This window comes from Oncorhynchus masou, chromosome 28, assembly GCF_036934945.1.
Source record: "Oncorhynchus masou masou isolate Uvic2021 chromosome 28, UVic_Omas_1.1, whole genome shotgun sequence".
NCBI lineage: Eukaryota > Metazoa > Chordata > Actinopteri > Salmoniformes > Salmonidae > Oncorhynchus > Oncorhynchus masou.
In genome coordinates this window covers 60408432-60425499 of record NC_088239.1, presented here as the reverse complement: position 1 = coordinate 60425499, position 17068 = coordinate 60408432, and the positions used below count along the sequence as shown (strand labels likewise).

The 17068-nt window shown below is 39.4% G+C and overlaps 2 protein-coding genes across 2 annotated transcripts; both read left to right on the top strand.

The window, feature by feature from the left end:
* The first annotated feature begins 1351 nt into the window (after positions 1 to 1351).
* On the top strand, positions 1352 to 11244 carry ftsj1 (FtsJ RNA 2'-O-methyltransferase 1). The gene is made up of 11 exons (XM_064942830.1): positions 1352 to 1445; positions 1772 to 1898; positions 2074 to 2143; positions 2393 to 2495; positions 2735 to 2813; positions 2984 to 3036; positions 3143 to 3196; positions 5194 to 5296; positions 5450 to 5533; positions 5618 to 5721; positions 10558 to 11244. Exons 1-11 carry the CDS (start codon positions 1386 to 1388, stop codon positions 10735 to 10737), a joined length of 1017 nt encoding a protein of 338 aa, XP_064798902.1. The 5' UTR covers positions 1352 to 1385; the 3' UTR covers positions 10738 to 11244.
* A 3183-nt stretch (positions 11245 to 14427) lies between these two features.
* LOC135518655 (uncharacterized) lies at positions 14428 to 16725 on the top strand. The gene is made up of 8 exons (XM_064943804.1): positions 14428 to 14512; positions 14612 to 14902; positions 15070 to 15366; positions 15459 to 15533; positions 15695 to 15796; positions 15926 to 15953; positions 16057 to 16088; positions 16185 to 16725. The coding sequence occupies exons 1-8, from the start codon at positions 14467 to 14469 to the stop codon at positions 16319 to 16321; spliced, it is 1008 nt and encodes a 335-aa protein (XP_064799876.1). The 5' UTR covers positions 14428 to 14466; the 3' UTR covers positions 16322 to 16725.
* Positions 16726 to 17068: the final 343 nt, after the last annotated feature.

Sequence of the window (17068 nt, the reverse complement as noted above, 5' to 3'; positions counted from 1 at the left end):
TATTTTGTAGGCCTATATGTTGTATTTGTATGTTTGTATGTTTTGTTTGATGTTGTATATGGCTGCATTTGTTACAGCAAATGTTATTTAATTGTTTTGTAATAGGTGATGTGTCCTACCTCTGAGAGACTGTTTGTAGCCTCCTCTTCATGATTTTAGTGCCACCTAGAGCTATAGTGTTGAATCACCTGAAAAATAAACACTAATGTTGGACTATTCAGGGATGGGAAAACTGACAAAACACAACATAAAATACAATTACAAAATACCATAAAGATCAATGTATGAAAATAAACAACAGAAAATACAGAAATAGATTTGCAAGTATCTGGCCAGAACAGCAACAACATTCTCAGGAACGGGGAGCCTTATTGCTTTTATAAACTGGTTACCAATGTAATTAGAGCAGTAAAAATAAATGTTTTGTCATACCCATGGTATACGGTGTGATATACCACGGCTGTCAGCCAATCAGCATCCATAGTTTATAATGTTGTTTATCTACCTTAGTTGAAGTAAGTCACTCTGGGTAAGAGTGTCTGCTAAATGACCAAAATGTTACTGCATATGTGAAAATTAACATACCAAAATGAACTGCAAAGCATACTGGGTATTATTATTGGCCTTGCTTCGGGGCAGAGCTCATGAGAATAATAGTCCGATTGCAATTGCAATTGTTCATTTTTGCATATAGATCAAGGGAGGCTGGTGGGAAGAGATACAGGAGACATGCTCATTGTAATGGCTGGAATGGAATAAATGGAATAGAGTCAAACACGTGGTTTCCATATGTTTGATACGTTTAATGTATTTAATTCCAGCCATTACAATGAACCCGTCCTTCTATAGCTCCCCCACCAGCCTCCTCTGATATACATGTATATTTCGTTCATTTAGCAGACAGTCTTATCACACAATAGTGCCATCAGACGTCTGATACCAATGCAGGGTGACAAAATGGTGAAAATGTAAAAAAAATACAAATGACAGCTCTCGAAAGTATCTTGTTACAAAATACATTGGAGTTCAGCCCATTGTAATATAAATGACAAACTACTCAGAAGTAATTGAAATACCTATTTCAAATACATGTAACAGACATACTGCTCATCGCTGACGATGTGACCAGTACTCCTCATAACAGTATCCAATGATTAAATAACTTTTTTTTGTGCAGACATTTTGCTCACCTTTTCTCGTGGTGGCAGTAAGTTAGCACACATAGCAAGTTACAGTATACATGGGAAATATCACTTTTTAGTTCATTTTTACGTTCTCTATAACTTAATCTTCGACGGTGTACAGTAATTAGAAAAAAAGTACTAATTTGACCATCGATTGAAGATTAACGCTTAGAATTTTGTACAGGCGGTAACGAGGCAACTATGTTGGGTCCTCACAACGTCAACGTTTACGTGAGTAAAGCACAGCGAGGAAGTAAAAGTGTGAGTATGCACACAATAAACCTATTTCCCTTCCACATTTGTCCTGAATTTCTATATTTATTTGTCTGAAAGTGAATGCGAACACATTTAGCACGTTTTCAGTTTGCTCGCTTGTTAGGAAGCTAAGCAAACGGTTCCATAAATAGACTTAGCTTGGGATTGCTAGACTTTTAGCAAACGGCTAATTTAGCTAAACCAACTTCACCTGAAAGGAATAGGACTTATCATGTTGCAATAAAGGGCTCTGGCCTAGTCTTATGTTACTGACATCTAAACTGCTCTGGCCTAACTAACCTAATGTGACTGAAATCTGTTTTGTTGTGCAGGTGAAGATGGGCCGCTCCTCCAAAGACAAACGAGATATCTACTACCGTCTTGCCAAGGAGGAGGGCTGGAGGGCCAGGAGCGCCTTCAAACTGCTGCAACTGGATGAGGAGTTTGGCCTGTTCAAAGGCAAGAAGGCCCCTTGGGTTAACATTTCTGGCCATGGTTGTTTTACCCTAGGTCAACATCAGACATCAATGGCTTATGTTATTGGGTATGGCCATAGGAAAAAGGGAGATGAATTTGATCATCCATTTCTGATGTCACTTGAATATGACATTGACATCCATTTCTCCCTCCGCAGGTGTAAAAAGGGCAGTCGACCTCTGTGCTGCCCCAGGCAGCTGGAGCCAGGTCCTGAGCCGTAAACTCAGGTTGGTTTCAATCTCTTTACTTTCCTTGATTGGGAGTCGCATAGGGCGGCGCACAATTGGCCCAGTGTCGTCTGGGTTTGGCCAGGGTAGGCCGTCATTGTGAATAAGAATTTGTTCTTAGCTGACTTGCCTAGTTAATTAAAGGTTAAATAAATTCTACTTGAAGCATAGTTGGCATGTATTAGTATGGGGTGTTAAGAAATAGTGTGCATAACACTAATATTGTACATTTATCTGACGGTTTGACAGAGGAAAGGAGGAGAAGAGTGAGGAGGTAAAGATAGTGGCGGTGGACCTACAGGCCATGGCTCCTCTCCCTGGGGTGACACAGATCCAGGGGGACATCACCAAGGTAACTGTAGCATGGAGTTATAGAGAAACTATAATACCAACACACTATTCTGGAACACTGAATTTGTTGCAGTATTGGCCTGATTCCTTTCAGAGAATGAAGTACAAGTCATCAAGGGCAGAGCAAAGGGGATAATAAATGTTTGGTTTGGAATGCAGACATTGTATAACATATTTGGATCAGATTCTCAAACTCTATTTCAACAAAGCTGGCGGGTCAAATATATCTATTGCTTTTAGATCTCCACTGCCCTGGAGATAATCAGGCATTTTGAAGGACAGCCTGCAGACCTGGTAGTGTGTGATGGAGCCCCAGACGGTGAGTGTGAGAGTGTTTTCCTCCCTCTGGTTTCAGTTTGGTTTGTGTCCTCTTGCATTTAGTTGCATACATTTCTCTTAGTTGCCAATGTGGGGTTTGTTGTGTTTTCTTCATTGCACTATATGCGTATTGCTTTTCCTTATTGGTCATTTTCTGGCTTGTCTATATAGTGACAGGACTACATGATGTGGATGAGTACATCCAAGCTCAGCTCCTATTGGCTGTGAGTATCACACTGCAATACTGTGTAATATTGAGTTGAATCCCAAATGGCTGATCAGTTATCTTTGTTTATCCTTTATAATAAATTTCTAAATATCCCGTCTCAGGCCCTAAACATTACAACACACGTCCTGAAACCTGGAGGAACATTTGTTGCAAAGGTAGGCTGTATGTTGGATGAGGACTTGTTTGTATTTGTATTTAGTAGGGATCCCCATTAGTTACTGCCAAGGCAGCAGTTACTCTTCCTGGGGTCCAAACAGATTCAGGCACTTACATCACACACAAAACAAAAGATAATACAGTACATCATATAACATTATTACACCACTACATATTAGAGGTCGACCGATTAATCGCCATCGTTGATTAATTAGGGCCGATTTCACCTGTTACTCGAGTGCAGCAAGGAGCCAAGGTAAGTTGCTAACTAATATTAAACTTATCTTATAAAAACAATCAATCTTCACATCACTAGTTAACTACACACATGGTTGATTATATTACTAGGTTAACTAGCTTGTCCTGCGTTGCATATAATCAATGCGGTGCCTGTTCATTTATCATCGAATCACAGCCTACTTCGCCAAACGGGTGATGATTTAACAAAGCGCAGTTGAGAAAAAAGCACAATCATTGCACGTTGTACCTAACCATAAACATCAATGCCTTCAGTACACAGAAATATAAAATAAATAAAATCAGTACACAGAAGTGTATTTTTTTAAACCTGCATATTTAGTTAAAAAAAAAAAATGTTAGTAGGCAATATTAAATCGGGAAATTGTGTCACTTCTCTTGCATTCATTGCACGCAGAGTTAGAGTATATGCAACAGTTTGGGCCGCCTTGCTCGTAGCGAACTATTTTGCCAGAATTGTACGTAATTATGACATTGAAGGTTGTTCAATGTAACAGCGATATTTAGACTTGGGGTTGCCACCCGTTAGATAAAATATGTAACGGTTCCGTATTTCACTGAAAGTATAAATGTTTTGTTTTCGAAATTATAGTTTCTGATTTGACCATATTAATGACCAAAAGCCTATATTTCTGTTTTTGTTATATTATAATTAAGTCTCTGATTTGATATTTGATAGAGCAGTCTGACTGAGCGGTGGTAGGCAGCAGCAGGCTCATAAGCATTCATTCAAACTTTACTGCATTTGCCAGCAGCTCTTAGCAATGCTTGAATCACAGCGCTGTTTATGACTTCAAGCCTATCAACTCCTGAGACTAGGCTGGCAATTCTAAAGTGCCTATTAGAACATCCAATAGTCAAAGGTATATGAAATACAAATGGTACAGAGAGAAATAGTCGACACGTCATAATTCCTATAATAACTACAACCTAAAACTTCTTAACTGGGAATATTGAAGAACTGGGAATATTGAACCACCAGCTTTCATATGTTCTGAGCAAGGAACTTAAACGTTAGCCTTATTACACGGAACATATTGCACTTTTACTTCTCCAAAACTCTTTTTGCATTATTTAAACCAAATTGAGCATGTTTCATTATTTATTTGAGACTAAATATTTTATGTTTTATATTAAGTTAAAATAAGTGTTCATTGTTCATTCAGTATTGTTGCAATTGTCATTATTACAAATATATATTAATACAGTGGGGCAAAAATGTATTTAGTTTGCCACCAATTGTGCAAGTTCTCTCACTTAAAAGATGAGAGGCCAGTAATTTTCATCATAGGTACACTTCAACTATGACAGACAAAATGAGAAAATATATGTGATTCACAATGTGATTTTCTGGATTTTTTTTCTCATTTTGTCTGTCATAGTTGAAGTGTACCTATGATGAAAATTACAGGCCTCCTCTTTTTAAGTTGGAGAACTTGCACAATTGGTGGCTGACTAAATACTTTTTTGCCCCACTGTATATATAAAAATCGGTTGATTAATCGGTAACGGCTTTTTTTGGTCCTCCAATAATCAGTATCGACGTTGAAAAATCATAATCGGTCGACCTCCACTACATATCTACAATAAAAAATGAATAATACCAACACTATTACAATGTATGTGTGTGTTGATGTAACAAGTTCTGCACGTTGTTTGTTTTTTAAAATTGTGTAGAGAAATGAGCTAAGAAGCCTATGTCATGTAGAAGTTATCTTATGCTGTGGTTACTGTGTAGATATTCCGGGGGAAGGACGTGACCCTCCTGTACTCCCAGCTTAAGATATTCTTCAGTAGTGTGACCTGTGCTAAGCCCCGGAGCAGCAGGAACTCCAGCATAGGTGAGCTGGAGACCACAGCTGACATTGGTCACACACCGGATCATAGATGGTTTCCATTCAAATGCCTGGTTTTGACAGAAGGGTTGAAGGATTAAGTAGGCGATGTGCTGCTTGAGTCTAATATTTGTTTGTTTCATTCTCTCATTTCTACAGAGGCATTTGTGATGTGTCAGAATTACTCTCCTCCAGTAGGATATGTGCCCAACATGTCCAATCCTCTACTGGATCACTCATATGGTAACAACACAGTGATGTTTCCCATGTTCCACATGTTTCAACTCCATATACACTGGTACTCAAGTTGGTCTCTGTCTGTTTCAGATGTAGATTTTAACCAGCTGGAGGGACCAAACAGAATCATAGTTCCTTTCTTGGCCTGTGGAGACCTAAGTGCCTTTGACTCGGACCGGACCTACCCTCTCCAGGTATTGATATTCAGATATATGTCTCTGTTACATGTATTGTAGACCAATGATGTCCTCTTGCTCAATTGTGCACCGGGGCCTCCCACTCCTCTTTCTATTCTGGTTAGGGCCAGTGTGCTCTGTTCTGTGAAGGGAGTAGTACACAGCGTTGTACGAGATCTTCAGGTTCTTGGCAATTTCTCCCATGGAATAGCCTTCATTACTCAGAACAAGAATAGACTGACGAGTTTCAGAAGAAAGTATTTTTTTTCTGGCCATTTTGAGCCTGTAATCGAACCCACAAATGCTGCTGCTCCAGATACTCAACTAGTCTAAAGAAGGCCAGTTTTATTGCTTCTTTAATCATAACACCAATTTTCACCTGTGCTAACATAATTGCACAAAGGTTTTCTATTGGTCAATTAGCCTTTTAAAATGAGAAACTTGGATTAGCTAACACAACGTGCCATTGGAACACAGGAGTGATGGTTGCTGATAATGGGCCTCTGTACGCCTATGTAGATATTGCATTAAAAATCATCCGTTTCCAGCTACAATAGTCATTTACAACTTTAACAATGTCTACACTGTATTTCTGATCAATTTGATGTTATTTTAATGGACAGAAAATGAGCTTTTCTTTCAAAAACAAGGACATTTCTAAGTGACCCCAAACTTTTGAACGGTAGTATATGTACATACATACTTAAAGTATCAGTCAAATGTTTGGACACACCTACTCATTCCAGGTAAAAAAAAAATGTGTACTATGTTCTATATTGTAGAATAATAGTGAAGACATCAAAACTATGAAATAACACATTGCATCATGCAGTAACCAAAAAAGCGTTAAACATATAAAAATATATTTTGAGATTCTTCAAAGTAGCCACTCTTTGCCTTGACAGCTTTGCACACTCTTGTGTATGAAGTGCATTCAGAAAGTATTCAGACCCCTTTACTTTTCACATATTTTGTTACGTTACAGCCTTATTCTAAAATGTATTCAATCATATTTGTCCTCCAATCTACACACAATACCCCATGATGACCAAGCGAAACACACAAGTTTTTTAGAAATGTTTGCAAATGTATTCAAAATAAATTACAGAAATACCTTATTTACGTAAGCATTCGGACCCTTTGCTTGAAATCAGGTACATCCTGTTTCCATTGATCATCCTTGATGTTTCTACAATTTGATTAGTCTATGCCACTCTGACATTGCTCGTCCAAATGATGTATATATTCTTCAATTCCATTTATTTACTTTAGATTGTGTGTATTGTTAGATATTACTACACTGTTGGAGCTAGAAACACAAGCATTTCACTACACCCACAATAACTTCTGCTAAACATGTGTATGTGACATAAGATTTGATTTGTTGCTACTGGTATACGACTCCTTGCGTGCCTCAACTTATAATGCGTTAGTTGCTTACTGGACCCTGGCAAACTGTGTGAAATGTTAACTAGCTAACGAACTAACCACTATCTATTAACTGTTTTCCCTCTACAGTATGTGGTTAATTTTCAGAATGAGAGAATTAGGTGAAAATGAGGAGTTTCTTGTTAAACAAGTGGATTCAGGGATCAAGTGTAGCTGGAACTGGGCCTGGCTTAAACTGTATGCCACAATAGAGGTGAAAGGAACACCACACACGTTCCCTCTTTCTCACTTTTTCAATACAGTGGATAAAAGGGGTATGCCAGGTGTACGCTCTGCCTGAAAGAGATCCATTATGCCAACGGGTATCATGCTCTGCTGGCACAATGTAGAACAGATGTCCACAGGCAGAAAGTGTACAATGTAATAATGTGCAGTATAGCCCAAATATATTGTTTTTGTTGTGTTAAACTTGACAGTAACATTAGTGTATTGTTTTTTTTTCTCAAGACTTGAGTGTCATTTGCGGTAAAGACTAGGCAACAAATAACATTGGCTTGCTTTTTTCAATTTCTTTAGCTGTGCGTTTGGTTCATATTAACCACTTATTTTACACACAGACTGATCATGTAGATCATATTCTTTGTTTTAATTAGTTAAAACCTGCATTTCCCCCTAGCAGGGAATTTTTTCAGTTTCAGTGCAACAAAAAAAAGTGTCACCTTTTTGGGCCCTCAGTTTGCATCCCTGCCAAATACAGGTGTGCCAAGCTTGTAGCGTCATACCAAAGAAGATTCAAGGCTGTAATCACTGCCAAAGGTCCTTTAACATAGTACTGAGTAAAGGGTCTGAATACTTATGTAAATGTAATATTTAAGTACTTTTTTTTTGCTAATTTATATTTTAAAAATAAACCTTTTTTGCTTTGTCATTATGGGGTGTTGCATGTAGGTTGAGGGGAGAAACGATGTCATCAATTTTAGAATAAGGCCGTATGTGGGAAAAGTTAATGGGTCTGAATACTTTCCGAAGGCACTGTATTTGCACCCATCTCAGTGAACTAATTGCGGAGGCCTAACCTAAAAGCCAATTTATGCTTGATTTGAAAATGTGGTCACAGGCTCCATATGGAGGGTGTGATGCAATTGCGGAGGCATACAGAGGCCAAATCGAGCTCTGTACCGCATCACCATACGCCTCCCAAATGTTTTAACATGTCCACATTGACATGGTTGACAGTAGGTGGGGGCGGTACATCCTGTATAAGTCAAACTCACTTCCTTGACAACAGCTCTGCACTGCTCCGTGAAGCGCAATAAGTATTCTTAGGTTCTGAAAAAGCAGAGTTAAAACTCACGGACAACTAGTAAAAGCTCAAGCCAAGTTTATTCACCCACTGGGTCAAACAGCTATAAAGACATGTTTACACAAGCACATATTTATACCCTCCTACTAGGAGGAGTCAACGCCTTGCGCACCTGGATAGCCAATACATCTCTGTTGCTTGTCAGGAACTTAATTGGTTGCTCTCACTGGTGTAGTCATGGCCCCACCTCCTGCTAGAACCTCCGTAACAGGACGGTTCCTTCTCACTTCATCTGACCTCGGACCGAATTCCTCACTCCTCCCTAATCCATGGCTGTCCTACCTTATCAGTGACTGAAACCAGACTGTTGTCCTTTGTCTTCCTCTATAGGATCCATGTGATTTAACAGTATGTTTGACAGAATGTAAACTCCCTGCCTCCCCACTTGTCATACTAAGTAACTTTCCATATACCTAGTTCTTATCCATCCTCCATTGACCCCAACATATACATTCATTATACATAAAGAAATTCTGGTATGGTAACATTGAAATAAAATTTTACATACACATGCAAGTGTTTAGTAGATGTTATTGCGGGTGTAGCAAAATGCTTGTCTGTCTTGCTCCAATGCAGTAATAAGTATATTTCAAGCTAGAACCCAACAGTATGAACGCCCTGGCTTCTGCTGAGGCCATATCACCGTAAATGCTTCATGGCTAATGCAGACGTCAGATTGACCATGCGCCCAGATGCACAATGCACTTCTCTCTCCAGACTGCGCTCTCTCCTGCCAATTTGTGCACCTTCATTGTTTCATAACTTCATTGTGTGAATTGTTTGCATTTGATTGTTAGTGTATATCAATTCCCCATTACATGTATCACCAGAAGTACATTTTCTGTTAATTCCTATAATTTCTAATCTACAATGTTTGTTACTTTGGTTATGTTAATTTATTTTAATGATGGACGAGCACGCATAGAAGTAGGCCTATAGCCTACCTGTGTCCAATTGGTGATCGGATAGTATTTCTGCTTATTGCACCACCCCTAATGTCCTGTGAAGCTTCTCAAAGTAATGTTTCATTCACCTCAAACAGCAAGCAAACAAACTGTTTTTACATCCATTGAGAATTACAATAGTTCCTCGATGTATTTCAAAAAATCTTTCTCGCTCTCTCCCTTTCGATAACCACTCAGCGTGGAATTGAAAAATGTCATGCTCTGATCCAGTGGAAACGTCATAAAATAGGCTTATCATTGTTGGACTTGGACTGAAATAGATTCCGGTACTCATTTTGGGTGCTGGTACAGTTTATATTTAGGTGCAAGAGCGCCACAATACTTTTGAGCTAATATTCTTTTAAGAGGAACAGGAGCTCTAGCAGTATACAATTTGAGGTGCTGTACTCAGCTCTGGTGAGTTCCTGCCCAAGTCTAGCACTGCTTCTAATCCCTTGTGCAAATCGCCTACAGCTGTGTCTGTCCAGAGCTCACTGACGCGGGAAACCTGATGGCCCAGAATATTTTCAGGCCGGACCCAAGTTAATAGTTGATACAATGTTTCAAGTTCGTTGCAGACAGGCCATGTGTAGCCAATGTGATTTATAGGATATTTATTTTTTTCTGTATATTTTATGTAGGCTATTTTTTAGAAAGTTTGCAAATGAAGTACATTTTATAGGGTATTTCACAAAAATGTACATATGAAAACCATAACTCCCACGTGCAGATCGGTAGAAATTGTAAGATAAATTAGCATTCCACATGAGAAAGGTTACAGACTCCCCGTGTAGCCTATTACCGGCAACTTCAGGAGAGTAATAGCAGAATCTGCGAAAGTCAGCAGGAGTGGGAGGAGAATAGATGGGTCAGGTTAAGGTTTTCATCTTCTGGTTATCTAAATCTCTGGCGCCCTCTTGAGGCATCAAACTAGTCTTAAAGCATCAGACAAGCTCAATGTATCTAGTTGATTTTACTACAACACATAGGGTGTGTCTTTATATGGCATAATACAGGTTTAAAAATGTTTAGCGATCGATTGGTCGAAAGAACAGGTGACTTTCATTCAACCAACATTTGTGTTTGTCGGAGACAGACTTACTTCATATGAAACTTTTGTGCTGTGCACATTAAACTTAATATTATTTTTCTTCGCAGTTGGATGCCAGTAAGGAATACAAGTACACGCCCCCCACCCAGCCCCCCATTCACCCACCCTACCAGCAGGCTTGTCAACTACGCAAGAACAACCTATTGGCCAAAGAGGACTCCCCCTCTCTTCCACTGGATGAAGCCCTTTCAAATATGGACATTTCAACCAGTCAGGAAGAGTCATAGTGTGTTCAGTTTATTAAACGTTTTGCTACGTTGTGTGGCGGTTTGTACTGAACGACACGTTTACCCATAACGGAGCGCACAGTGCTTCAACGGTCTTTGTGGTATGTTTGCTCCCATTTGGTGGTAGGGTTGTGGCCTGATTTAATATGGTTATGACCATTTGTAATCTCAACTTGTGCAGCACACCATCCACAATCACCCTCTGGGCCACCATAATCACAACATTCTTCATCTGGTTGTTCAGAACAGCACCATGTCCATGGAACACTGAGTCCTGCTGAATGTGGCAATAGTTGTCTTCCCTAACAGAGAGAACTGGCATTTCATAGAGCAGAAACAGAGAAAGAAAGAGAGAGGATATTTGGTTCAGAAAAGCCTTGAATGCGTAAAGACTGTATAGATAATTTTTGCCACAATCAATTTCAATTGTCGTGTTGTACCTTTTATCGTGTTTTTATTTTGTATTTTCTGTTTTTACTTCTAAAATAAATAACATTTGCTCCAGCACTCCCATGTTTTTCTGTTCTGTGATCTGCTTTCCAATGACCAGTCACATATCCTGGTTCAAAAAGCACTTTTTGCTCCCTAGTCTTTGGCTGGACATTGAGATATGAATGAAGAAATAGGGACAACACATGGGTTCATGGTATTGCAGAGTAACAAAGTAAATCTCATGAATCTGTGATTGGTAGTCCTACTGTACCAGTAATGTTTCCTCTAAACTGCGCCCCTCCTCCAGAAATGCCATGCAGCGCAGAGACGCAAGAGATTGAACTTCACTGAGTTCGCCGCATTAGTTTGCAATGTAGGCTTGCATTGAACACCACATATATGCTACTGTAGTCTATATCATAGAAACGCAAGCTATTTCCATGTGAAAATGTTATGGGATTTGCTCCATTGGTTTTGTTGGTAGGCCTACATTATGCTCAAATAGCCACAATAGCCAATTGGCTCCTGTCTAAAACTGTACAGGGTACAGCCTCAGTGTTCAATGTAAATGTGCTGGAAGTTGCACAAAATTCTCACTATGTTCAAGTTTCTGCTCACAAAACAAACATTTACTCAGTGCCTGAAAAAAATCAAGGGAACATTGCCTAACAGTGGACCTGTTAGATGGGGCAAAACACATGGTTTGGAGAGACAAACAAGTAAGAGGATGGTAAAATCAGATATTCTGTAACCATTTAGTTGGCAATTACTTTTCTTTCTGCGTTTGCAATACATTAACATTATTTAGCAGACACTTATCCAGAGTGGCATAGAGTAGTGAGTGCATACGTTTTCATATTTTCTTTGTCCATACTGGTCCCTGTGGGAATTCAAATCTTCACCCCTGGTGTTGCAAGCGCCATGCTTTACCAACTGAGCCACACAGGACACTTGTAGCATCAACCAGCTTGTATTTCCTGTTGCTATTCAGGTCAGCACATAAGGGACCACACTAGGGTTACTGATCATTCACACAGATGTCTAATTCCAGAGACGAGAACACAAGTCAAGACCAACTACAACCAAAGGGCTTTGAATATATACACTGCTCAAAAAAATAAAGGGAACACTTACATTGTGTTTAACTCCAAGTCAATCACACTTCTGTGAAATCAAACTGTCCACAGAGGAAGCAACACTGATTGACAATACATTTCACATGCTGTTGTGCAAATGGAATAGACAACAGGTGGAAATTATAGGCATTTAGCAAGACACCCCCAATAAAGGAGTGGTTCTGCAGGTGGGGACAACAGACCACTTCTCAATTCCTATGTTTCTTGGCTGATGTTTTGGCCACTTTTGAATGCTGGTGGTGCTTTCACTCTAGTGGTAGCATGAGACGGAGTCTACAACCCCTCAAGCTTATAGAGACATATCCCAAGAGACTTGAAGGTGTAGTTGCTGCAAAGGGTACAAATACAATGTATTGACTTTGGGGGGGGGGGGTAAGTAGTTATGCAAGCTCAAGTTTTCTATTTTTTTCTCATTTCTAGTTTGTTTCACAATAAAACATATTTTGCATCTTCGAAGTTGTAGGCATGTTGTGTAAATCAAATGATATAAACCCCCCCAAAAAGCTATTTTAATTCCAGGTTGTAAGGCAACAAAATAGGAAAAATGCCAAGGTGGGGTGAATACTTTTGCAAGGCACGGTACATGTGAATTCTTTGGTCATGGAAGTGTGCTACTACCTTTGTTGAAGAAAGTAAGACTGAAAGCAGACCGATTACCTGAACAGTAGGTTTTCATGTAGTTTAAAATGTTTGCCAAACATGCCAAACAATGTATACCTTAAAGACCTACCCCAGTCTCATTTTCACCTAATTTACTTCACAAAAAGCACATCTCAAAAGGTGGTCCAGGTATGACATGACATGGCACACGTGGGGGGTGGACCTTTCCTCAATTGTTTTTCAACAGGAACAGTTAAAAAATAGTTGGAGTGTGTCTTTAAACTGTCCAATGAGTAGGCAATACATTGTTAAAGGGATATTAGCCAATGATAATTGTTGTATCTTCACAGAAACTGTAAACAGCTCTCTGGTTTGTCATAATTAGCTATATTTCCAGAAAGGGTGCAGTAGCCTATTCGTATTTTCTAAAGCGTAATTTGTAACTTGGCCAGTTTCCATATCTGCCTCTCTAGGTTGTTCTGTCTCCTAAACATAGGCTGCCAGTTTCCATATCTGCCTCTCTAGGTTGTTCTGCCTCCTAAACATAGGCTGCCAGTTTCCATATCTGCCTCGCTAGGTTGTTCTGTCTCCTAAACATAGGCTGCCAGTTTCCATATCTGCCTCTCTAGGTTGTTCTGCCTCCTAAACATAGGCTGCCAGTTTCCATATCTGCCTCTCTAGGTTGTTCTGTCTCCTAAACATAGGCTGCCAGTTTCCATATCTGCCTCGCTAGGTTGTTCTGTCTCCTAAACATAGGCTGCCAGTTTTCATATCTGCCTCTCTAGGTTGTTCTGCCTCCTAAACATAGGCTGCCAGTTTCCATATCTGCCTCTCTAGGTTGTTCTGCCTCCTAAACATAGGCTGCCAGTTTCCATATCTGCCTCGCTAGGTTGTTCTGTCTCCTAAACATAGGCTGCCAGTTTTCATATCTGCCTCTCTAGGTTGTTCTGCCTCCTAAACATAGGCTGCCAGTTTCCATATCTGCCTCGCTAGGTTGTTCTGTCTCCTAAACATAAGCTGCCAGTTTCCATATCTTTCTCTCTAGGTTGTTCTGCCTCCTAAACATAGGCTGAAAAATGTACCTTTTATATAACTAGGCAAGTCAGTTAAGAACAAATTGTTATTTACAATGACGGCCTACCCTGGCTAAACCCAGGCAACGCTGGGCCAATTGTATGCCTCCCTATGGGACTCCCAATCACGGCCAGATGTGACACAGCCTTGATTTGAACCAGGGACTGTAATGATGCCTCTTGCACTGATATGCAGTGCCTTAGAACGCTGCGTCACTCGGGAGCCCTGTTTGTAAATCATCGGCGCCTCTAGATTGTTCTGCCTTCTAAACATAGGCTGTCAGTTTTAGTCACTTCATTATCTAAGTGTGTTCATTCCTTCATGAACAAGTCGAAAGGATGTCTCCATCTTATTTTCTCTTCATTTGTGAGTATTCAATTATCTCTTATATTTATATTATGAATTAATTGTAACAAAGTAATTAATTTAGATGATGTAGGTTTAATATGTAGGACTTCACATAAAAGCCTTTTTTTAATGTTTTGCCATGTTTAAAGGTATGGCTGCTGTTGCAGTTAAAGAAAGTTGTGCAGGTATGTAATGTATTACCACATACGAATATTTCCTGAATCATTCTGTTTCTAACAATTAAAATGTGTCTTCTCATAGTTTCTCTCTTTAACTCTAAACAGATTCTGTCCCTACTCCCACCATTGTGTTAGACCCTGGGTACATCAATGTAGCTATGCCTGTCATAGTACGCTGTGAGTCAACAAGAGGCACAAAGTGCCACTTCTACAAAGACAACAACCCCAACACAATAAGAGAAGTGAATTCCGGTGTTTGCCAATTCATATTGTTCTGGAATGAGTTCAAAAAGTGGAACAAGACTGAAGTAGATCTCAGCTGTGCTATTCTACAGAAGAGAGAAGGGAAAATGATATCTTCAGAACGAAGTGACACTCGAAGACTTCATGTGAGTGGTGAGTGACAATTTTACCCTAAGGCCTAAATTAGGGCCTAGGGAACATGTTCAGTTATTGTTAAAATAATCCCAAAATTCATGTAAGTGGTAAGTGACCATTTTACTACCAGGCAGTATCACATTTGCTTGATTGGCGACATCATTTTCCCCCTAATTTACGAACAGATTCCATTGGAATACCCAGGATTTTTGTGGAAAATACAGGAACTTACTTAAGTCTTCGGTGTGAGGCCAAGCATGCTGGTACCTCATGCTACTATTACTTGAACAACAGTGAGTCCCCCTTTAAAAGTCAGCCCTACAAAGACAATGTCTGTGTTGGGAAAGTGTTGGAAAAGGATCTGCTGAGGAAGAGGAGCAGTGCTGGAGAGATCTTCATCACCTGTGCTGTGGAGCTGGTGCTAGAGGGTGAAGATACTGTGACATCACAGCATAGTGAACCGTTCAAGATTGCCATAGATGGTGAGACCATCAATTAAATTATTGTGCAATCTAACATGACAATCATCTGTCTATATTGCAATACTGATGCATATGTCATATTCTACTTCCAGTTGTAGACTCTCCTGGGCCCACCACTTCCTTCACAACATTCAGTACCAACAAAACCAGTGTAACTAATGGAGAAGGTGAGTAACCTTAAAATGTTTTCAAACTTATTGTTGATAGACCCACCCACCTAAGAGCATTTCAAGATAACATTGACTGATTCTGTTGCTAATGATCTGTACTGTTTAATCTAATTCAACAAACAATTTCAACTTGATCTGAAAGTCATCTCCCCCTTTAGAGTCCTCCTCAGAGTTCCCCCTCTACATCAGTCTGAGTGTTGGGGCCTTCAGCCTTATTCTGCTGGTTGTATCTGTCCTGTGTTTTCTCCGGTACAAGCGAGGTACATGCATTCAAACACTGATACTTCAAGGCTTAATTTGTTCCAATGTCCATTTTGAGTTATTTGTGTATTATACATGTGAAATCGGGGCTGGTTTAATCTATTATCATTTCATATTTATTTCTGAAGGTGATCAACAAGACTGGTCTGCCAATAGGTAAGTGAGTGATCTATTTGTATTATAATTACATTATATTTGTCTTCATACACATCATTATACAGTGTTATATCTAAATGTACTGGGTAAATTGTCTCAACAGATCCCAATGGAACCAGAACAAAGAAGTTATCTGTAAGTATGAAAGGAAACCTACCACAACATATTCATTTCTCAGAAAAGTGGTTATATTCAGTGCTCTACATTTCACCTTTCTCTTATTTGAAACAGATGCAAATGCTTCATTATTTCAACAAGGCGGTCTGAATGTGGGGGATGTGACCATGCTGCGTTGTACTAGTTCAAGTGTAAGTGGTAACAGTTCACCTGTTGATGAACTTCCTCCCCATCCTTTCTCTGCTTCCTGATTTACATATCTGCCACTCTCTGCTCTTCATGTAGTCTGACACCCTCTGTTCCTCTCAGATGAATGGTGTAATATCTTACTGGCCAAGAAATAGATGTGCATAGGTTTTAAGACATGATCTATTTGAAGTTTCACATTGTTTGTATATAAGGGTAAATATCCGTGTTCTTTTATTGCCTTGTCTTTTTTTAACGCTTTTGTTATTTTATTACTCTTTTTTATCAACTTTGTATATTGATAGTTTTGCTACTCTACATTTATTCTGCACTTTTGAGGAAGAGCTGAAAGTAAGCATTTCACTGTGCCATTCCACCTTCTGTACTCTGTGCATGTGACAAATAAACATTGATTTAATGTGTAGATTGTGTAGATTAGTTTTAACATACTGGCATACAATTTTCCTATTCTGTACAGCTTTTAATATGTAACTCTGTTTTGAATAAATTAAATACATGTATTGTATTGCAGCATTCCCATTTTATGCTGCTATTTGTGGTTATGTTTTCCTGGATGGTTGGTACCATTTTTGCCCAGTAGATGGGGATGAAAGATTGTGTGAGTTTGAGAAACAACAGAGGTTCGGAATGGAGAAGGGGGATCGTAGAGATGGGAGTAAACTCCAACCACTAGTTTGTGGTGACACAGTGTGATGTTAAACACAGTAACTAAACTGGCTGATGGCTCTTGATGCCTGATTGTTTGTGCTTCTGTTTGTCAAGTAGAAGTAACCACATGGGGGGTGTACTGA